Source organism: Zerene cesonia, chromosome 10 (genome assembly GCF_012273895.1).
Source record: "Zerene cesonia ecotype Mississippi chromosome 10, Zerene_cesonia_1.1, whole genome shotgun sequence".
Classification (NCBI taxonomy): Eukaryota; Metazoa; Arthropoda; class Insecta; order Lepidoptera; family Pieridae; genus Zerene; species Zerene cesonia.
The window spans coordinates 655564-680886 of record NC_052111.1 but is presented as its reverse complement, the minus strand read 5'-3'; the positions used below and the strand labels follow the sequence as shown (position 1 = coordinate 680886).

Sequence of the window (25323 nt, the reverse complement as noted above, 5' to 3'; positions counted from 1 at the left end):
GCATAAAAATTGAGTTGGCATATATATATATATATATATATATATATATGCCATCAAGCGAACCACAAGCTCAGTTGCCCGCTATTGAGTACATAAAAAATACCACCTTACACCTATTTACAGCATTTAGATATTACATATTGAAATAGCACGGTACCCAACGCTTTTTGATAACCTATTCCTTGAAATATTGGAAATAAAGAAAATCATGATTGATCGAAATCCATCAGAAGGCACTCGCATAGATCCTCTTCGTCTAACTACTTCGAAGGCGCTCCATTACGAATATTGAAATCGAAATTTATCTTTCAAAGAGAATTCTGATTATATTTTTAGACGCGAAGATTCTGTATTACATTAAATATTATAATAAAGTGTAATGTCTTGGTAGTGTTATTTCAAAATTTACTTGAAATTGTCTTGGAATTTATTACAGGGAATTTCAGATAATTCAATATAAGTCTTTAGTAATTACTTAAACGTATTTTATTTACAACGGATGATTAAATAAATAATTCTCAATTTGTTGCCGATTAGTGTTGTAGCTACCAAATAGTTGATACTAACCTACCTGCCAATTTTTTTCCTCGACTACCTTGGACTACCTTGGACTTTTCCTACCTTGAAACCGGTTTCTTATGGAATCAAGAGTGCTATATAGTTGATAGCCGGGAGAGTTCTTAGGCAGTGCTGCAGAACTAGCACAGATCGTATGTACCTAAGAATTTTGTAAAATTGGTACACATATATGGATGCATACTACTTATGCTGTGAGAGATTGCAAATTGTCATATCGCGATAAGGAGGACCTGCATTGTCAGCATTTTATTGACTATTTTTGCGTTCTCACAACTACGACATGGGCGAGACGTTTTCGGTATTTACTACGAGATCAAAGGCGTTGAATAACTGTATATTTCTCTTTATACTGTGGCAGCAGCTGAGTATCCAACATTCATTTAAACACGAAAGCACGTCAAGTCGACTATATATTATTAGTCGATTAATTAGTTATTATAATCAATAATAATAAATCATTACTACGTAACAATTAATTAAATGATGTAACACGTTTAACGATCGTGCTGTGACTAGATTTCGAATCATGATAATTGTGCTCGACACAGCTTATCTTTTAATTGATATTATTTTTTTGAAAGTAAATTATCATTTTATTAATCACGCACAGTACTACACGTTTTTTGTATGAAACCAATAAATATTCACTAACAGAAATGAATTGATATAAATTCTAAATCAGCGCCTCGTATTCACAATTTTGAACCAAGTGGTTATAGTAACAATTAAAAAATATATAAAAAATCGACTTCTTATTTGGTTTAAACATTTTATAACTACACTAGCCACTCGTCTGGTCTCCATACGGGAGGACCCAGGTTGAAAACAAAATGAAACAGTCTAGGACACTCACACATAACGTGTCTTTCTATTGCTAATTTTTCAAATAAGTCCAGTAATTCAGTCTATTCAATACAAATATGCCAACTAACTTTTTCAAATATTACCTAGTGTATATAACTCTGTAAAACTATACCTAAATATATAACAAACATGACCTTATAATATATTGCAGTTATTGCGACGATAAGCTAGCTAAAACTACATCCGACCAATTAGATAACAGTGAATATAACAATGGTATGCGACAAAAGACTTCTTAGTTGATTGTCGACCTTATTTTGTTAATTGAAAGCGAACATTGTGAGAGTTTTCGCACTACGTTTAGCACCTTCTTCGTTGTTTTGTACAACATTATATTATATTTAAATTAAACTAGCTTTAACTCAAATTATAATAAATACTCAATTCAAGTTTGCCTTAACAATTCGTGTATTAAAAAAAAAATTGTATAAGTGGTAAGCCCATATCATATTATTCATAGTATTATATTTATCATACTTTTACATTCATTTTAATTAAAAATGTAAATAAATAAAAGATTACTTTAATAATAAAATTTATAATAAAGTACTTGCAGATTCTTTCATTCTTGTAGTACTAATAGTTGAGTAATGGTATTTTCACAAACCAAAATTACATTACTCTCTTTCTTATCTAAGAAAACTGTTATAAAACAAACATCTGAGTGTATACGACGAATTTCATCAAGACATTATTTTGCTATTCTAGCATCACAAAGAAACTGCTCATTTCATATTCCAAGAATATATGTGTCGCAACAACGTACTTCAAAAATGTAGTTATTAAAGTAATACATTTTTAATATACGTAATAATAAGTAATTATTAACATTATCTATACACGTGACTGTAAACAAGGGATTGAAACCTCATTAGCGAATAGTATCCGTTTGCGACATGCGATTTCAATTTAAGAAGATTTATAGAAGATATTTTAATGACATCATAAAACAATGGACATGAATAAAGAGTGCACCGTCATACCTCTGAAAATTGATGTAGATACATAGACACCTATATACTACGTAATTCCTAAGCTAAGCGAAGCATGATGAAGAATATACACATTAAATAACAGATACCTACATCACACATATTACCCATGTCAACAAGAGGTAGATATTCATAAATGTTTACATGTGATGAGATTTCAAAGCATATTTATAATGAACTAACCGTGTAATTTCATACTTCCTCTTGAAATTTCTTCAGTCATCCTGCTAGACACACCCTGATCAAGCCATTAGGTGTACCCACTCAATTACATTTATACACATAGCTAAGTTTGACTTATTAATTCAACAAATGGCCAATCAAAGGCCATGCCGCATTACATTCTAATATTCCCACCACGACTCCAACGACCCTTCCATTTCCGCTAGATCAAAGCCGAGGGCATCAGGCCGTCAACTATTGCGCACCATTTCCCTTATCCGACTCATTTCGAACGTAGGATAAACTATTTGAATAATACAATTTTGAACTATACTCAAAGTTACGTTACGTCTATCAACGCTTAAAAATAATTTAAGTTAAACACTTATCTTATATAATCTTCATTTCAAATAAAATAAATGAAACAAGATTCAACAATTCATCGATAAAAAAAAATCATTACTTGGTACTTAACGTTTCATTAGAGATAATGACCCACATCAATCTGCGGCAAACAAAAATTCCACCTCGTGAATTTTGATGCAGAAACAACTTCTCAGAATACTTTCATACGGCAAGTAGTTATTATTTTCAATATGCTTACTTTCTTGTTAATATATATTTATGCAAATAAAGAAACTATGAATTTAGGTACAGAGGTTTTATAGACCTAAAATATTGTATTATAGTTGGCTCGATACAGTTTCTGTTTGAAGTTTAAAACTCCATCGTCTAGTGGAGCTTAAGAGCGCACTCCTCTTAACCTCTTTTTATAACTGGAACATCAATTAATACTAAGCAGTGGCTTTTTTCGTGATTAATTAGCGACTGTTTCGTAACTACGAGATACGGTTGTGAAGATTTTTGATAATTTGAAGCTTTTCACAAAAGTCTTCACGACTTGGGACAATAAAGACATAACAAACGACAAAGAAATAAAGCCATGTTGATTTTTAAGAGTTATTCATTGTAATTACAATATTATGTAGAATGATATAACGCTAAACTTTTATCGCAAGGAAATGTGCCAAGGGTTCCCTCCATTTAAATGGGAATGATGCCAAATTTGTTCCCAGTAAAGCCTTTACTACTGAAACTTTCAGTTCGAAAACCTGCACGTGTATGCTATACCTAACCACAATGTAGCATCCGTTACACTATTTATACTTTAACTTATCGGAGCTCGAAAAATATTTTGTACAGCGACAATATAAATAGCTATTTTTCTGGCTATTTAATAAATCCATATTCAAACCTGTTTAAATATATGTGTTCTTTGAATGGTGGCAATATCATATTAAAGTGTTGTTTTATGGATCGATATACGCATTGATTTTTGAAATTGTTAAATTCATAAACAATAGCTGCGTCATAAAATATAAATTTTAGTCACTATAACATTAATCGCATCTCCAGCTACAATACTATCCAGTATGTAATAAAAACGCAGACACGTATCAGTTGTTCTCAACGGATGATCATTACAAAATAAGATACCAATAAGTCATAATGACTTCTTAGAACGTGAGAATCTATTTATATGACGCATACCATTGCTAGCTCATGGTGTTATATGAACTTTGTGACAAACGACTAATATCAAAACATTATAAGCACATGAACAAGACCAGACTCTTTTTAATACGGACCCATAGTCTAAATATCTACTCAAAAAAATAGATCCACCCATTCAAGGTTAGATGTATGACTAACCATTACAATTAGAACATTTTTCTTGCTAACGATTGCAAACAATAACATATGTAGTACAAAATGCAGTTTCACTTAGTTCAAATAAAGTCCAATTACCTACCTAAAAGGTAAGAATTGTGCAAATAATGATTCTACAAATATTCAACAGTTTTTAGAGGATTTAGGTAAAGACGATATGACTTTTAGAGAGTTTAGCAAATAGCGCAATTATTCACCGGCTCTAGAAATACCGCTGCAACACGCGAATCGTGATGGATCGACATATTGGAAACAACAATGCAAATTATGCACTCTCGTCCATTCTATAAACCTTGACCTACAGATTTCTAGTTTCAATCAGTTACAATTATTAAAGAAGATTATAAAAATACAAATTGCTAACGATTACTCATTATACGTGTCTGTTCCAGATACCTTTTTAAGCCAGTTACTCACGTTTCGCAATTTATCACGACAATATAGAAATCTATTCTTTCGCTACTCTCCTCGGTTATTATTTAAGGTCACCCATTTTTCGAACAGTTTCATTGAATTTAGCCTGATATACTAACGCTATGAACTGTGGGCGATTGGCAATTTTTCTCATTCATAATACATACTTGCTCTCTTCTCCGGCAACTTAATATTTGCCTAATTACAATCACCGGTACTTTATAGGAACCGTCCAATAATTGACCAGCGAATACACCTACTTAACAAATATGCGTCCTAATCAACACCTCCAATATAATATTTCCATATGACCATAGGTAATGTTCACCCATACGCCACTATAACGCATTGTTGTGACAAGCTGCCGCAAATTGCAGTACCCCACAATGACGGAAACGCGTTACGTGTGACTCATATCGTTGTGGGGACCGATGTTATGTCACTGTATCAATTTAAACATACCTATCCAACGTACATGGTTTGGAGCGCGAACATATGGTATATTGCGCTCATTATTCTTAAAATAGCAAACGTTTAACCGAAAAAAAAATAACCGTTACATACATTTTCATAAATACCGTTCAAATTTATTTCCTACAAAACTATAAAGTGAATTCTATTTCAAGCTTCATTCCAATATTTACAATGTGTTGTCTTAAGACTTATACCTAATGAAACTTCAATAAAACACGTAAACCTAAAACTGCTTTCCGAAAGCAAATAATTAAATATTTACGAAGTTAGCCCACCTCGCACGGCGCACTAGGTACACCTACATAAAATTTTTAAAAGAAACTCAAGGAATTCCAGAGGAAGTCCGTTAAACATAAATTTTCCACCGTTCTTAAGAGTCAGCATCTACGCTCGTTGCTATTTCGTTTACTTCGCCACTTGATTTCGCGAACTTTGCACAATCTTTTTATAAGCTCGAAAGTAAGATATTCATATTTGCTAATAAATTAGGAAGATACGCCCTATAACCTTCAAAATATAGGATAGCGGTATGCCTGGCTACAAATTTCTGACATTTTGGTGTAGTTTTATAATATCCAGTAGCCCACCTGAAGTCTGCTCCATATGTTCGAGTTTGATTTTTTAAACTATGGATGTCTGAAAGAAGACTGGAACTTCTATCATCATACTCTGACAAACATCTTCAACACGACATTGATAATTGAAAGAGATTTTTTAAATACAATTCATCGCAAGCCAACATTAGATAATGCGTCTACCTCCTATTAACTACCTGATCCCTAACGAATGCCCCATCAAGGTTTCTGGTTGTCTTTATCAAGATAGGTGATTTTTGAAGAAATTAGCTGAAACATGACTCACGTGGTACACGGGTAAAAATAGCCTATGTGCAAATCAACTTTTAACCTATCTCTCTAGACTAGCTGTTTGCGCGAAAGAGTAACAAACATCCATATATTGGACCAAATCATCGCGTTTATAATATTCGTAGGAAGTAGGGTACGACAAACGTAGAATAATTACCTGTTCACAATGTAAGTCTCTGAGCACGATCTACGTCTTCACACGTTTATATAAGCCGCTTCCCATTTTGTTAAGAAAACACAGTTATTGAATGTAAATAATATTTATTTTCAATATACTCCGGAATAATTGAGGAGGAGGTTAGAGTGTTAGAGCTGGGATCGAACGATCGCGTTGAATGGAAATATGTCCCCAACGAAATCGAGTTAAATGTATTGATGCCATATGGAGACGAGGAGCAAGGCAAATTCGGGACCCCAATTGAACGTCGGATGAAATTAAACATCAAATTTCAAAATTCATCCTCTGTATCAAATGTTTTTGCAATAGCTCGGAGGTATTAAAAGTTATTTAATAGATACATTTATAGATGTTTGAATTTTGAACACACTAATGTCAAATAACTTATGCAAAATTGCTTAATGTGCTGAATTTATCAATTAACTATCATAGTTCCGTTTATTGTCATGTACATAATTAGGTATACATTTTGTTTTATTTTTATTTAGTCTAAACCGGTTACAAGTGAGCACAATGTTTGATTTTGTTTCCTTTTTGCCAGCGCTGATTTCATTTATAACCTTCTAGATGTAGATACAACATGCCTTCGGCTTCTACAAAAAAATTCGGATACCTCAATTTTGTGAACAATTGTTATCCATATACATTATTCTTATTAGCCGTATTTCCAGAAACAATTTATTAAAAATCTGTCTCAAAGGTTTGAGAGTAGACCCGTATGTACCTTATAACTTCAAAGGCTAACGTATCCACGTGTACGAATATATAATTAAATCAATGCACACCACGTTAGCTATCTACACACGAGAAATTGTACCCAAAGTACAACGAACACTTAATGAAGTTACTACACCCATTCAAACTTTACATTAGTTTTCCGTTAAAGCGTGCACTGTGATTTAGTTTCCCTACTACGGTCGACTTTCAAAATATTATTATACCATAACGCTTTTATAATATTTTATATAATTATTTAAACGAAATAAATAAAAAACAAGGGTATATGAATTTTTATTTGAAACTGGACGCTCGTTCGGGCTGACTAATCGATTTTTTTTGGCGCTTTATTGCCGCTTCTGAACGAAATCTGGTTAAATTTATAAACGTCTGAGTTTCAATTCATATTGAATAAGTAACGTTACCAATCTACAGCACGCGTTGCATTTAATTTTTTGCAACATTTTTTTAACTAGTCTTGGTCTTGGGCACATCGGCCAAGATTCAAGAATCAATTGTACCTATCTATCTCCAGCATTACTAGTAATTGTTCGTAGCTTAAAAACCTGTCGTTAAATATTTGGATGAAAGCTAACAAAGGAAAAGTTGGTCGATTGCTTCAGGACAAATTACAATATTAGTAGGGATTCGCAAATAGTCATTTAGGCAAACATACAACCCACTCCGTGCTATCGCAATTTGCAAGAGACCATCCGTTCTGATAATATATTTAGTTCACACAGATTGGACTTTAAATTTTTGAATTTGTCATGACATACTCTGAAGGATTGTGTATTATACAGTAAAATAAAACAGTATTGCACTGTGCAAAACCGTACCCGTAGTCATCACATTACTGTTTTACAAAGTTTCAAATATGGTTAAATCGGATTGCATAATAATAGCTAGATCGTTTACAAAAAACGTCATTAGCACGTAATAGTCTTTTAACAATAGACTTCGTGTCGAAGCTTAGTGAAAAACTGCAGAAAAAACATAGCGTGCCATTTGGCGAGGTGTCTCTTACAAAAAGTAAAACTTATTTCAGAGTGGAGACTACAGTTTATTGCTTCCTAGTATCGAACGGCTCGAACTAAAAGCACTTGTGATATAACGCATTAAATACTCTTGTAAAATAATCATCATTAAGCACGTTGGGTACTAATAACAGATAGATCGTATAGATATCTACTTAATACTACTTTCTTATTCTAACCATCAATACAAAACATTTGTTATTTATTTACCACATCACTACGGAAATGATACGTGCTCAGAACAAAATTATAAAAATAATGATTCAATTAAATAGAAAAGATCCGATGATCCGCCGAGAGATAAAACACCTTCAGACCAAATGCGACTCTTATGGATACCATAGAGCAGACGTAGTAAAGGTCTGTGACATCCCGTATATAGCAATAGTCTATGAGTGAATTATGGAATAGAAAAAAAAACAAGTTGAATGCCTCAATTTCGTACTAGAGGTGAAAGAACCCCAGGAATAGCATTTTACGCAACAAGGAGCAGCGAATAATGTTCGGGAAATCGTGCAAGACGGCTGGTTGCCCTCAATTTTTTATCACCTGAACTTAATGGCTCTCAGAAGGGTTATAGCGGCACGATATCACGAACGTGCCTTAAAATATCTCGCGAACCGTCGGTACATGTCTCATTCAAAGACTCTGCAAGTTATCGTAGGAACCTTATATTAATATGTATTTCATTGCGTATACAGAAATCGGAAATTAAAAATTTATGGTCACTAAAACCTACGTATTTTATAGCGTATTACAATATCATTCCTTTAACGTTTTTACTATAAAGCTTTCTATGTAGAGTAAACAAAGAAAGAAAAAATTAATATCTAGACAAAAAACCAAAACTGGAAAATACTACTTTTCATTACATTAGTTTATCATTAACATTAATATTGACAGTTTTTACTCTATTGTTCCAATTTCTTCGCCTTAGGCCGATAAGATATTAGGGAATAATCCATCACACTGGTGAAGTGCGGGTTTGCACATGTGACATGTCGTTGAACATTAGGGTTAATGGTCATGCTGGATTCCATGTGAACCACAATGTTGTCCGTCATCAATTGTTTATTATCATTAACTTAAGATGGGAGTATATTATACATTTTAACATTGTAGTTAAAGATCCCGAATGAATGGCCAGAATCTGAAATCAATAAGAAGCAGCTAAATGTGCTCATAATTATATAATTTAAATTCCCACGACTACAATGCCAAGCATTCGAATAGGACATTTAAGTAACTGCAATTGGCCATCTCATTGAAGACGAACTGATATTACGTCATAACCGAATACTGTGGTATGATATTACAGACATGTAACTTATAGAAGAAGCCATAATATTGACGAGTTGGTGGAGGACTAGTTTAATAAATTCGCACTCTGATAGTGTAAATTTTATCAGTGCTTGGATTTAAAGTAGTGTACACATGAGTATTATTATGAAGGATACAAATAAAAGCAAGACATGTGCCGGTCACAGTATTCTTAAACACACAGTTGCCATATATTGCCAACTCGATTTGGACCGAATAGATAATACTGGAGACAAATTGACAGTCTTTCTTTTGCGCGGTCGTAAACACTTTACCACTAACACTGAAAGCGTTTGGTAACCACCCTTTTGCGACTGTGACCCAGTTTGCGTTGAACATGCGATGTTAAAAATCCTCCAGTCCCTAACATTAAATTCTCAAATACGATTACGAGAAGATGAAGGAATCTATTAATATTTTAGAACTTGAACTCTGTTTTATTACCTTTATGACATGAAGGATCGCATGATCTGAATGTATGAACGCCTCGACCAGCGCTTGGTGTTGTAGCGTCCAACGCAATTGACTGATGTACAAGGATCTATTGCATATTCGATTTGGCATGCGGGGTCAATAAACTTTAGTGTAAACGTCGCTCCAAGCTCATTCAGGCGAAGTAAACACATGTCCGATGTACCAGGGTTGGCGGTACGCTCACTATTTTTAGACGAATACTAGTAGCGTAAAACCGCTATTTATTGCCAGGACGATGTAAATAGAACGAGCGTTGCTAATTTGCCGCGTGGATAATGGTTATTTCCGACGTGATTGATGGTAATGGACTAACGTGTTATACAATTTTTACTAGATCGTAAAGAAACTATTTCAATATCATGAAACGATTCTTAAACAATGCTACATCTGTAGCCAATTGAATGGTAATGAATTTTTGACAAGTAATCCGATACCTACTTAGTAGTGTATGAAAATTATCTTCTTTCAATGAATGAATATAAACTATCTCACGACATGCCTGTACCCCTATTAAGAGTTTAATATAGCTGACACCGTAGTGAATTAACCCAGTTAATTTTAACCATATCAAGTTAATATTGGATCACTAACGTTGAAAGGCATGCATAAAAGCGTAGCCAATAGCTCTGTTACCTCTATGACCTGGCGACAAAGGGGGAGGGGTGGGGTCTCTGTAAACGAGCTCCCAATAGCCGCGTACGGAACACAATACCTCTAATTACGTTATCAATGTGTCACTTAGTAAGCTTTTGTTTGTTAATAAAAAGTCAGTCAACCCAACGCTCGGGCAAGGAATATTTCAACCCGACTATTATCGAATAAAACTTATAATTTTGGAGAGTACGTTTATAGTATAATATATGTTTGGCACCTTCTGTAGCGTAAACAATTAGATAAAATTACATTTTAAAGGTCTATTTGCATAGGTAATTAACCTCTTATGCTATGTGAAGTCATTTACAAGATTTCGGCAGAACCGGCTAATCCTCTTTTCTTGTCTTATGCAAGGGGGATACGTCGCATTGGATAACACGATAAGTGAATCGCTGTTACATAACAACGTCTGCCATTTCTGAAACCCAAGAATGCTCGACGTTTTCTATAACTAAACTCCACTGCAATATACTAATACTAGATTGGTTTCACGTGAAAATTAAACGTATTATTACAATATACAATAAATTAACAGTTCAATAGATAGGCGTTCGTGAACAACACTTATCTTACTGATAAAATTGTTCAAGTTCAGGCGTTATCAATTTAATTAAACAAACAGTTTTTAAATATCTTATACTCTTTGCGACTAATTAACGTTCGTTTGATCCCTACCGAGAGATGTCGATTCTTCTCAGAAGAAATTACTATTCGTGCAGCACTTAATCTACATTTCCATGTACCTATTTTATTGAACAAAAACTACATAAAAAAAAATTGAAAATCGCACTATTATTATACGAAATAACTTATAGACAGAATAGACAGACTATAGCACAATAAATACCTACTTATATAGGCATATTCGACGTCCTTACAGTACAACTATCACTACGAGCCGTGAATACTAATTGGTTTACAGCACAAATCCGTCACCTCAATGAACATTAAATTCCTTCACATTGGGCCTGACAAAATTCACGTGTTCGTTAATCGGATATAAGTGCGTTTGATCACTAACTAGAGAACTAATAGGTTATTTAGATGTGCTTGGTATGTATAGTACTTTTGTGGAATTATGAACTATTTCTGATTTCTTGAATAATACAAAACCTAATAAGTTATTAATTTTAAATTGGATCAGGATATAATTTTAGTAGATTTTTCGTAATCGTCTTGTTCATCAATCAAAGGGAAGTTCACACAATAGAGGATAATGATAAGTTGTCGTTGTTTAATTTGTTTTATTTTTAATCACATTTTTTTGTTCTTAAGAAATGAATATCAACAACGCGAATAGCTACATAAGATACATGACTTTCTAATTTAGTTTAAGGTGTTTTCTCAAAATCCGTAAATCCGTCACGGCGATTAAAAATATGTAAAACTTAGCATTCACTTTTGAGAAATTAGTTACTATAAATAGAATATTATTCGTATAATTATTAAAATTTCTCTTGTACTGTTTGATGATTAATTAATGCGAAGCGTCGGGCTGACGTCGTAAATTTGACCTTGATTGTTTGTTAATCATATTAATCGTAATATTTTACGGCTCCATTTAATGACCGTCAAACACAGTAAACTAATGAGTTCATTTAATATAAACCCTCGCTAATGATTACTCATTTCAACAAATTTTCCTATATGACACCTAAATTAAATAAACATACATACTCATTTCTATTTAATTTTTAGTTTTATAACATTGAAATGCTTTATATAATATATAAGAAATTTTGTGGATGCCCCTTATGCACATAAAATTGAAAGAGAAGAAAAAATTACATTAGTGTGGCGGGATCACGGGTGGCCGAGAGGCTAGGCGTTGCAACGGTATGGCAAAAAGACGCGGGTTCAAACTTCAAACGCCGCCTCGTTACCAATTTTTTTCTCTCCTTTCAAAATTTCTTATACTTATTTCTATATATTATTATGACCATTGCATAAGACCATAATTAAGATCTACATAGATACCCACTTATAGCATCTAGATTTTGCGCAAAGTAAACTTTCTGTAGTTAATAATAACCAAAATACTTGTAACACCCCCTAAACTTCCATAATACGGTATTAACACCGACTCCAAACCATTCGCATCACGCCCAAGCGAGTAGAAAGCGCAACACACTCACATCGACAGTACACCAACACACCGGAACCATTCCACACAGTTGGCGCGCGACCACTAGCCGATCAGGATGCTTGTCCAGCGCGCTGACATAACCTGCAACAATGTGTTCTGTTACATTCTGGGACGGTAGGTACACGACGGACAGACAACATGTGTGACACGATGTATATATGGGGGTTTCTTATACACTACATTGATTAGAAGTAAAAAAAGGAAAAAAAATAATCGGATTTCAACGATCGTTGATTTTTTATATAGGTTGTTAATGTTTACCACGAATGGTTATAGAATTCAATTTTTCCTTTGATTAATACACGAAGATCAATGAAATTAGGATTATTGAGATTCAACATAATTATTTACGGCTGCTTATGCATTTTCGCTTGCTTTATTTTCCATGAAATTATTAAACAAGCGAAAGTGAATCGTACTATCTATTGCCATGAGAGACTAGAACATACGCAAACCTAGTATAAATTTCACACAGTTCAATTTCCAAAAAAATTATAGTAGTGTAAAATATGTTATTGAATTACTCAAAATTGCATAACAACGTTTGATTACGCTTGTATTTTTGTATTGAATCATTAAATTTATAACAGACGTTATAAATCAAAACGAGACCATCCCAAAAAGAGGTCAACTATTTTTCGTTTTGAAAGCACGCCAGACTATCAAACACGAATGTCGCAAGAGAAATATTATTTTAATCCAAGCACTTTTCTTCCTATAACATTCAGTTCATAAAATATTAACAACTGCCAATAATGAAACGTCTTCGCGAACTTATTGGTATCGGCCCTAGCGGTAAACTAAGCTTGAAATAAATTTGTTTAGAAGAGGGATAAGAAAATAACTATGAAGCACATATTTATTGCTGTCAACATATTTTGGCAAACAGAATAGTAATTGGTAACGAGTGCATCGATCTTCTCTCAACATCGAAATGGGAAGTTCGCTGATGTTTTTAATATTATAAAGGAACTTTTATAAAATACGCTACGTTCACACCGCACGTTCGACATCTTGTATAGCTATGTTGTTATTACAAATAGTTTTTAACAACAACTTGGGTAGATAATTCGGACAAAGAAAATATAGCTATAAATAAATTACTACAATTGTATGAATAATTTCGAAAGAATTTACGCACGCTAGTGTCATATCTACCTCTTTATTTTATATAATATCATTGGGGAAAGTGAATCCAGGTCAACATTTCGTAATATGATGCATCGCTAAGCACAATTAAAACGTTATATTAAGTCCTCTATTCAAACATGAAAATTTTACGAAATATCATGAACGCAATAATCGAGTCCATTCGATAAAAGTAATCAAACTGACTCGAAAAGCAATCAAATTCTAAAATTGTGGAAATTCAAACAAGACCAATCAAGTACCCAGCGAAGACATAAAATTCTCTCGACAGCCACTAATTTTCGATCGCGTGATTCTAAGAAACGGTATGGCAATAAGGATAAAATTTTATACGACGTTTAAATAATAAATTGTGGACAATTTATTAGATAGCATTAAATAGATAACAATAAGTGAATAAATGAATATGAATCAATTTAAGATCTGAATGATGGATACATTAGGCAAGACATCGATAAACTAGTGAATAGGTTTCTGGAAACAGCATGCATCAGTTAAATGGAAATGTAAGGTAAATTGCTTAATCCAATACAATGCAATTTAGCTACCCTCGCAGACTAACGTGTTACAGCAGAATAAGTTGTCGATGTTCTCCGTACAGTAGCCTATTGAATGAGAGCAAAGAACCTTTAAAACGCTACCAGTTACTGTTTACGTGCAAGTCGATTGACATATCGCATAATACACGCAACGGACGCACATACATTCATTCATAAGAATTGGTAGTGATAATTTTGTTAATTCTAAATTTAGAAAACATGTTCGATGAAAATTGAGCCGTAATTGAATTGTTAGGGCACCTTCCAAGTAAAATATTAATCGTGAATCCGTGAATAGAAATTGAAATACCTGTCATGGTAGTTAAAAATACAACGAACCTAACCTAACCCACCCCCTTAACCAATACATGAAATATGTATACGAGTGAATATCAAATTCTATAAAAATAATTATAGAAAACAGAAGTGTCATTATGGATTCGAAAAATGGATTCAATTTCACAGTTCTGTGAGCTGAATGAAATTACTTTTCAGTCTCGCAACGTAATGTACCTATTTTATCCGTTTTCTTAACAAGAATGACAGTCTAAGATACTTAATAAGATTTTTCATATTGATATCTAATTAAAATTTTTCATGTTAAACCACATTACAAGATCTCGTGTAACGTAACGTAAGTAACGCAACGCAAGTTTAAGAAAATTATTAAAACGATATTGTTCCGATGTTCCATTGTTCATTTTTATCATTTTTTTCTTTATAGCACTTATATCTATAGCACTTGCTGCAAACTATTGGCTTCAAAAATTTGGAATCTTATCGGCGCATTGCTCGTATACAATAAACTCAATAAGTAATATTTTATCGTTCGCTATCTGAACTGAATCTCAATTTGAATCCAGCCAACTAATTGTACGATTATTAGATACTGTTTGTAAATTAGTACAAACAATAACAACGGTTCTATGCTCTGTGTTGGCTTCGGCGGGGTTTATTCAACTCTGTGGATGGCTGGCAAGAACGATTTACGTGCCTCGACTGAGATAAGATTGGTGTAGTAGGGTTACTGTCGTGGGCATCGTTGTTAAACCGTTTGTGTAGGTGATAATCACGTCAGCATTAGAATACATTTGAAACTTCGGCATTTGCAATCTCATATTGCTTGAATGATTCGTAGAGTTGAAGTGTAATCCTTTTTGCATAATTAAAATTATCAGTTGATGCATATAGGTATGTCAGTTATCAATATGTGTGTGTGTGTGTGTGTGTCTGGTTGTGGAAAACCTAAAAAAAATAAGTCTTCAATTTGACGACACGTAGCCTAATCTTTACATATTCATTAATATAGTTATTAGTTTTATGTTCAATTTGTATGTTATTAAATACTGTCGAATCCCAAGTGTATCACAACATTCAGCCCCACAATATTATTAATATCGTGAAACTGAAACTCAATATTATTACATAATGTGTCACGAACAGAGTTTAGGTTATTCTTGTAGTTCAACGAATTCTACGAAGTTTTACCTTGAACTCTTCACTCGTGTTACAACACTTTGAGCTCGCTCGACGCGCGACACTAGGTGACGTCTTATGTGGTAACAAGAAAACTTTTTTTATAATCTAATTATATACAAATTTGAGATACTATCATAATCATTTACCCAATTGCGACGGAATATCTAACATAGCAACGTACATCGCCTACGCGCCGTCAGCGCTTCCGTCCGGAACGCCCACTTATCATAAATGTTAATCAGATATTGAGCTAAGCGTAGCAAAAAACATATTCTCGTTTTGTTAAATAAACAAATAACTTTACCCCGAAGCCAAATAGTGCCAATTGCAATACAGGCAATTAATCGCACATAGTTTTCTTTAAATGGTGCTATGATAACATGCAGACATCTGGTATAAGAATATTTACGAATAGACAATATGTATGTCAAGATTTATTGATTTTTTATTATTTTAACGTCTTCTAATTAAGCCCTATAAGCTAAAGAAGATTCCAGACGCAATATTCTTGGAAACAATACTTAAAACAAAGCGCTTTGTTAAAGATCTGTTCGTGATTTTTAATCCACATAAATTTTACCCTATAACAGCATCGATATCAATGGGTTCAATTTCAATGCTAGTTGTTATTATATTATTTATTAATCATTATTCTATTGGCTATCTACAATGTTTATTGCTTTAATATGCTTAACTCTTGCGATGTTAGTAGGGATATTTTGAAAGACTACACCGGGTGAAAGTAAATTTTCTAGTGCATAAATGCGAATGCCTATACATTAGAAACACGTTCCGTAGCGAGATGCCAGATGACAACTGTTCCGCTTCCTAACACACCTATGTAGGTAATTAAATTATGCGTAATTGCCTCTAACATCAAACGATTACGAAGAACAATTGTGTCTTATTCAAGTCTTAAATGCATATATATGGCGTGCAAAAATGTTAATTTAGTGATGTTTAGGCGTGCTCGCCAACGTTTCGCTCGTTTTTACAACATGAAATTAGGGGGACTGTGCATTCGTTTATTTCTTCTTATTGATACTATTTATTAAAATATAGAAAACAAAAAAATAGCCCAAGTCAGTCATACAAATCGAATTGGCTACTTTATTTATTACTGGCGATGCTTAATAAAAGGGCCAATTAAGGAAACCACGTATATGAGCTTTAAAATTCACGTACGTAAATTTTAAGGCTTATAGCGAATTAAATACTACTCCGATCTACGAAAACGTATAAATACAATACGATAAAAGTTATGTCAAATATGCACAGTGTGAACATCGTATACATTACACCGGAGTCGCCATCAATCAGTTGCCATCCGCTGCAGACGCACCGTCGCGCATAACAACAATACAAATGGGAGAGGAGTTATACTACAATTGTCGTTTTTTTTATTAGCATTATTCGATATTATTTATTAGTTGTGTTCTGAAACGGCGGGTATTTTACGATCTTTCAAAATAATGCCATATTTTATGAATTGAGGCTAGAATATATTAGAAAGATTTTTTTTTCTACAAAAGAAGGTCACCGACGTCCCAGGAGAGGCAGACACAAATGACAACAATTTACTATCAAACACAAATCACACCAATTGGTAGAAAATCCACGGAGTCATCACATAAAAAATATAAAAAGGCACAGACGAATTGAGCACCCGTCTGCGTTTTTTAGGAACATCGATTTATAAAAAATAACTTTAAGCGATATACTGCCTGCTGCCTACTGCTATCTTGGGTAAAAAATCACCCTTTTTCAATCGACTTAATTTATTATATATTATATATTTAGTTTCATTCACATTACGACAAAGTTTTATATGGCGTTACATATACCAATATCAAGTTAAAATTAAAGCCTAACATTTATTTGAAAAATACTTTTTTCTGTATGTCATGTATACAGAGCATAAAATGAATGTAACCAGGGAATACAAAGGGGATGAAAATCAAGAGATTACTTATTGAAGAAGTGCTTTGGATAGGATTTGAAAAATAAAATACAGGTTTCCAAATGGGTTTTTTGCTAAAACAAATAGTTGATGAGATATACGAATCTATGTCGTAAAAATTGTCATACCACCTTTTCTTCGAAATTTCTAAAAGAAACGACGAAAATTTTTAGTCCACGCGAGCGAAGCCGCGGGCGGACAGTTAGGCACTCAATACGATGCTACTTTGTTTTTATACATTTCCGCGCACACGATGAGCCGCGGACAAGTTTACGAGTTGATTCAATGAGCTCCCACGCAATGGTACGAGAAGCGAAAGTTACCCGATACTAGGCCAAAGTTTATTTTCTTTTCTTTTCAATAAATTATGAGATATACTACGATTCAAGAGTTATCTACTTCGACTAAGAGCAAGAATAGCGTTTTAAAGATAGAAAAAGTATATACATAAAAGTAAGTCTACTTAGGTACTTTAAGATTAAAAAATTGTTTATTTATTTGCATTTGAATAAGATGGTAACAGGAAAATGAAATAATTATAGGTCTAATAATATAGCCTAATCTCAAGAAAAGATGTCTACAGAACCAAGCAAGATGGATTTATTTTTAGGTGATCTAGAGACCATCCGGAAGGCACTAAGCTTTCTCTTCTTTTTTAAATTGACATGCCTAAGGACTTCTAGAGATATTTTTCTTTTGCTTAGTATAAAATTAACAAAAAAATTCCACATCTAACAAAACAAATATGATTTTGTTATGCTGCTATTAATTATGCCATTATAATAAAACAGATTTTTAATTATAAGTTTGTAAATTATTTTTAAGGTTTCATTATTCTCCTTGGTTTCAACCTTATAAATCTTTGGTTAGATGTTACTTAAATTAAACAGTTAGGTTAGGTTAACACTAATTTCCTTTAAATGAACCCAAAATGCAGCTGATAAGAGTGATAACATAGCATTACAATGGCCCTTTTTTATCAGTTTAAGCCATTTAAAGTGGAATGAAATTTGTAATCTACTAAATGATATTTTACTATTACAACCCTGGCTTCACCTGTGGTACCTAAAAATGAAGATGCAGCGTACTAACGGTGAAAGATTTTTTAAATGGTCTAGTAGTTTTTGTATTGAGTGAAAATATAATAATACATACAATAACCGAAATTTTCCACATTATAATATTAGCTTAGATAACATAATTAAGTATTGATATGAATTACAAAGAATTATCATGCACTTAAATTTATTGTGTGTTAGCAAGATTTTCTACTTCTTTTGTAAATTAATTACAAAATAAAATCCTAACTAATATTATAACTATGAAAGAGTTTTCCTATGTCCTTCTTTCTGGACCAACAGATCAACATAACTTTTTCCTGGAAATTATAATGGTCAATATGTGGCTTTATTTATCCCAAAAAAGAAGCTATTGAGACTGTGAAAGCCAGCATGTTATTTGATTCATGCATATAATTTTAATATCATAATAATCATTTTACATAAACAATACATTTAAAAAGAATGTGGATGTGTATGTCATTATAAACTGTATTACTATGTAAATATAGCATACATGGAAATGCATTTTGTATTGTGCAACATATTAAAATGAATGCAAAGGTTTATCACTTCAAAATCTTGAAGGGGATGACTTCATATAAGAGAAATCTTTGTAAAAAAAAAAAGAAAAATAATACAAAATTTGTATTCTTGATATACAATTTGTGAAACTGTATTTGTAGTACTTGTAGTTAAAATGTTTAAAGTTTCAATGCATTGCATAAACAAGAACCCAATAAGATAAATTAATGTCAATTTATCTAGCATTCTGGCATTAAGCAATTTGGAACATATAGGTCATATCCACCTACTTATCGCAATACAGTTGACAGGCCAATTGTTTTAATGTTTGTCTCCTTTACTGTAGGAAAACAATATAATGACATCACCAACATATACAGTTTGGATATTTATAATAACAGGATATGATGATTAACATAACTTTATATCAAATTTAACATAACATTCGAATTTTTATTTATATATAAAGATTAAAGAGAACCCTTAAATTTATAAAATATTAGAGAAATAAGAATTGCAAAAAAAATTAAAACGATATGATTCATCATGACCGAACAGCAAGGCGGTAACAGGGAAACGCGTACCATAGAAACATGTATAGAGCTGCGTGATTGAAAGAGGTTACCGTATTTTGAACAACGTTCACCGCTATGGAAACTATATGAAAAAAACTATGTTTTCAATGGTAATGTCACACAAAATCAAAGGTGAAGCCTCTCGGATTATCAGCCAGCGAGACGATGGCGGTCAAATAACGGCCGGATGGTCAAGCGTCAAAATAATTCTAATTAAATCATCTTACTCGTAATATGAACTTGTAATTAGGAAAAATACGATAAATAAAACAAAATTATATAAACTTACCACATGACAAGATTTTAACAAATTTAACTACCATTCACTCACAACACAAAACATTCCACATCCACAATTGACAATCACAGTCATACAGACATACACTGATTCACAGACTACAGAGTGCAGACACATCACACAGAACCGAAGTACATACAAGTACATAGAGCGAACTACAGAGAAAACAGGACAGTTTATAGACAATAACAAGCTAAAAATAAAAAATAGACTATGTCAAAAACAGTAGATAAAATGAAATGAGGCATAAACTAGTAGTTTATAACATGTGGAAAAGAGAACTCTTCTTTTATTAATTACTATGGGCGACACGAAAGTATTGTGCTGAGTGTAACGTTGAAGGAAGAAATTGTCCGTACACATACACAGTTAATAAATTGTTACTTTTAAAATTTTATACGATACGCCAATAGTCATTAGTCATTACCCGCCTGAATTATGATTAAGGGTACCGTAAATAATAATACCTAATGAAATGTACTTGTGTTGGATACACTTTCTCTGTTTTATCACGTAAACATTTTATGAATTAAAAAGGACACAATGTTTGCTCATCAATATCTGCTTTGTTATTGTAAAAGTATCTTATATTACGAAAATAAACATGCAATATGTTGATCACAGGACAGGTTTTTTATTTCAATGCAACCAAAGAAAATAAGGACCACCGTTCTAACCGTCACCGTCAAAGTTGTGTATAAATAATTTTAATTGAAACGAAAGCTCCTCGCTTATGTTTTTGTGATTATTCTTTTAGTGAATGATAATCATATAGTTGCAATTTTTAAAATGAAATCATATTATGTCTTACGTACTCTGTGCTAACTCCCGTAATTGTTAACCTTGACAGTTGACTTCAAAGATATGGGTAGATTTGCTTGTCGAAGACTGGCCACGATGACAGACGATGTCATGTGTGACATTATTTATGGCAAAGTCAAATATTGAAAAGTGAAAATTTTAAATTAAAATTTGCGATTTTATAAATTTTTTGTTATAAATAAAATATAAGATGCTGATCCGACATTGTATACAATTTAAAAATACTGCTAGAGCAGTCCTGTATGGCAAAAATTTTTTAAATGGAAAAGTATCTGAACCTCTAAATTGTTGTTGTAACAATTTTCAAAAAAGGTTATAAATAGTTTTATTTATTATATCATACGAAATGTATTTGGTATGCTACAAATGCAATTCCCTTTATTCAGGTTGCTGAGAATAGAACGTAGCAGGCGTAATATTGAACAAACTTCAGTCAGTAACCAAATATTATACGCTGGGGGCTTGCCTAAGGATGCAAAACGAATGGAGAAATCTTCTTTAACTTCTGAGGACTTATTGGAAAAATTAATATCTGGTTTATCTGCTGATATGTATCAGAAGCATAGAGTGTATAAAAATGACTTAATGAGAGTTATTGATAAAGTTAAGGCGTTAAATTTTTCTAGCAAAAAACAACAATTGTTTCTGATTCGGTGTTGCTCTGAACTTCTTCCAGATGAAACACCAGCAACTAGAATGGCTTTAGTACAGGATGTATGGAACACTATCAGGTAAATATATTATAATCATTATATTTATAGAACTTTCTGCTATTTCTCTGACTGTTAATTCTATAAACCATACGTTTTTCATTTAAACAATACAGTGTTGATCTTGAAGTTTGTTTTAAAGGATTCCCATCGATTCATACATTGTAAAGATACCATTCTAATAAAATGTACTGTAGAATTACAATTTTCTTTGACAAAACTGTTTCAGTGTTTTTGAAAATTGTAACTAATACAACTATTTGATCATATGGAGGACTTCAAACTTGTGTCTTTCACCTTACTGGATTGATGCCTTAGTGCTTGGTACTCATGTATGACACTCATTATCATAAATAATATAATATAATACAAATAATATAATTTTATTTCAGCTCCCATGCCAAATTTGATGTTGATCACTACAATGAGTTATTAAAAGTATATATAGCTAATAATAGAACAATAATAGCAAGTTCCTTTATTAATGAAATGAGCCCTGTTAAACCAAATCATACAACATTTGAACTCTTGCTAAAAGCTCTGAGTGAGGTTTGTTTTAAATACATTTTCATTATGTTATTGCTGTGGTGTTTAGAGTAATTTTAATTGATTATGTCTTTAAATGGCCTCTAATTGGCCACCAACAGCCATAATATATATACAAGCTTTGTTTATGAACTATCTAACATTGAAAGCATTTTTCATATCAGACCAGCAGTTCTTGGGATTGCCTGTTTATACAAGCAAATTTGATAGCTTTATATTATTACTATAGAGTAACTATTAGGTTAAGCTTTGATTCGATTTGATAGGTTTTTATAATTTTATTGTTTATATATTTTTCAGGCAGGTAACATAAACCAAACAACAGAAGTGTTGTCAAATATGAAGAGTTTAGGTTTATCAACAAATGAGAATGTTTTCAATTCACTCATAATATGCCACGGAAAAGCAGGGTGAGTGCATACTATTGAAATAAAATACAGAAAATAGTCACATAATATCATCGGCCTATCTGTTTAAATGTCAAGCCTGAATGATATCCAAATACCATTCAGGCATTAAATTAAATGGCAGCTTTTTATTATGCAGTGCAGTTAAATTAAAAGACTAGGCACTTAATTAAATAGTTGAAGCTTTATTAATTCTTTTATTTTTTGTTTTACTGTGAAATTATAGCATTAAATTTATTTAATTTTTTCAGAAAGCTAGATGGCATGCAAGAGGTTTTCACAATGATGAGTTCATTAAAAATTCCAAAAACAGCAGATACATACACAGCAATTATTAAAGCTTATGCTTGGAATAAGAAAAACAATTTAGTCATAGAACAATTAAGCAAAGCTGTTGAAAAAGGATTTGTTTTCAATGAATTTCAAATAATGGATATTGTTAAGACATTGGCTGGGGTTGAAAATTATGAATTAGTACCGAAAGTGAGTTATGGTGTAGATAATATTATTCATTATTATACACAACTGTATTAGCAGACCCAGCAATATTTGGTTGATCAGAATATTTAATTAGTTGAGTCATTTGGAGGTTTGTCACAAACAGAAAGATAAAACACATATAATTCAATGTAATTTTCTAATTTAATAAGTAGATTGAATGACTTTGATACGAATTATATAATTTTGCAGTTGTAATGTTACATTTAATTAAAGACTGGTCCACAAGCTTTCTCAATCCTTTGTTAACTGTTGATTTATTTATTATTGCCTGATCTTATAAAATTAAGAAATATTTTGTTTCTTTTTGTAGCAAGATACCTATACAATTAAAGGCAATTACTTATTATTATGATGGATATTTAAAAAGAAGTATATTTCAGGTATTAAAATTTCTACCAGAGGAAATATTGAAGACACCATCAATATCCCCATACATGCAGATTGTATCAACACAGCTAGTGTTTCAAAACCATCCTTTAGTTGCATTGGAGATATACAAGTGCCTGCCTTTACCATCTTTTGGGCCAAAGGATGACCAAGGTTTGCATGGCAGAAGTTTAGTTCGGGACTGTGTTAAGGCATCAATGGTGGGTTTGTTTTTATTTGATTGTTTATTTTTACTTCTGGATTATAGAAAGGAATGTGATTCATTTTAAATTTGGAATGCTTTCAAAATATTTGGTTACACATTGGTTATGTGTACACGTAAAAATTGTATAGCATATATTATATACCTTATTTTAATTATTTATGTGACCACCAACATAATTAAAAAGATTTTACCTCCGACTATGAAATGTAAGAATAATTTACATTTCAATGAGTTGTGTTTCTGTTGATAAGAATACCCAAATGAAGTGTTAAAGCCATATAAAATTTTAGTTTATTAACAAATTTTACAGCCTTCTAGTGTCATAGCGCTAATCACACAAGAGCTCATGTCATCTGGTAGAAATCCGATTGCATTGCAAAATGCCTCAGAGTGTGCTCTACAGTTGGGAAAAGTGCCCCTAGCTTTGGATTTATTTACAAGGATGAAAATATTGGGCATGCCTCTCCGTCCACATTACTTTTGGCCTATTTTGTTACATTCGTCAAATACGTATGGAGAGAAGGGTAAGATTTTAAATAAAAAACATTTATTTTTTTAGCTAAACTCCTTTTAGAAGTAGTTTTAAAAAGTCAACTTCATATGAATATGAGTCCATAAAATTAAATTCTTTCTAATGTTCTGTTGCCACAAATAATTTCATGAATTAGCCCCCATTTGCTTATGATAGCCAAATTGTTTCCTTTTTCATTCTGAAGCTTCTATATTTTATCATAAAAATTTAAGTTTCTTCTCCTACAGTTATAAAATGTTGCATGACATATGCTATATAAGTATGTATATACAAATGTAAGTAAATATACAAATAAATTATAAAAAAATTTTTCCCTTAATTCTTTAACCTTTAACCTAACAGGTATAATGAACACACTATCAACGATGGTAACAATGGACGTCAAACCAGACTACGAGACGATAAAGGAATATGCATTGCCATATGTGAGTTTCACTTCACCGCAGAATTTAATGAAGAAGTTTATGGACACCGGCTTGTCTATAGGCGTTGTTCTCACACCCATGATGGAGACATTGCTTAGCACTGGTCAAACTCGAGCTGCTAGCGAGATATGTATGTAATTTTAATATTTTTTATTTAGTTTGCGACTTTAATTACGGTTTTTCATATATTATAGAAAATAAATTAAAGAAAATAAATTCTGACATGCCTCGTAATTATTTTGGAAACAGTTGTTGCTTCCCAGGCGAAACCTATAGAAATCTATTTATCATATCTGCAACCTTCGGAACATAGCCACAGGCCCGATATTCTAATATAATCACTAGCTTTTGCACGCGGCTTTGCACGCGTTAAAATCGGAGTGGTTTCGGATGTTATTATACATATAAATATGTACATATAAATCACACTATTAAAAAAAAACCCCATCAAAATATGTTCCGTAATTTAATGATCTAAGCATACAGACACATAGACGGCGGAAAGCACCTTTGTTTTAAGTACTATACTTAGTCTGGCCATAAATACTGTTACACTTAATTATAAAAAAATATTACATTTGAATTTCGAATCTGTCA

The 25323-nt window shown here is 32.4% G+C and overlaps 2 protein-coding genes across 3 annotated transcripts in view; one reads left to right on the top strand and one right to left on the bottom strand.

The window, feature by feature from the left end:
- Positions 1–20331, bottom strand: part of LOC119829255 (ADP-ribosylation factor 6) — a 31023-nt gene extending 10692 nt beyond the window's left edge. For both annotated transcript variants that reach the window (XM_038351669.1, XM_038351670.1), the window contains exons 1-2: positions 20183–20331; positions 12598–12689 (exon numbers count right to left, since the gene is read on the bottom strand). The gene's annotated coding sequence lies outside the window, so the exon portion shown is untranslated. The remainder of the gene's footprint in view (positions 1–12597; positions 12690–20182) is intronic.
- Positions 20332–21088: 757 nt separating this feature from the next.
- The window catches only part of LOC119829321 (leucine-rich PPR motif-containing protein, mitochondrial), an 11174-nt gene continuing 6939 nt past the window's right edge, over positions 21089–25323 (top strand). Inside the window, exons 1-8 of the mRNA XM_038351790.1 lie at positions 21089–21325; positions 21400–21744; positions 22116–22272; positions 22570–22679; positions 22928–23159; positions 23558–23764; positions 24080–24293; positions 24644–24856. Coding sequence (XP_038207718.1) covers positions 21204–21325; positions 21400–21744; positions 22116–22272; positions 22570–22679; positions 22928–23159; positions 23558–23764; positions 24080–24293; positions 24644–24856 — 1600 coding nt within the window. The 5' untranslated portion in view covers positions 21089–21203. The remainder of the gene's footprint in view (positions 21326–21399; positions 21745–22115; positions 22273–22569; positions 22680–22927; positions 23160–23557; positions 23765–24079; positions 24294–24643; positions 24857–25323) is intronic.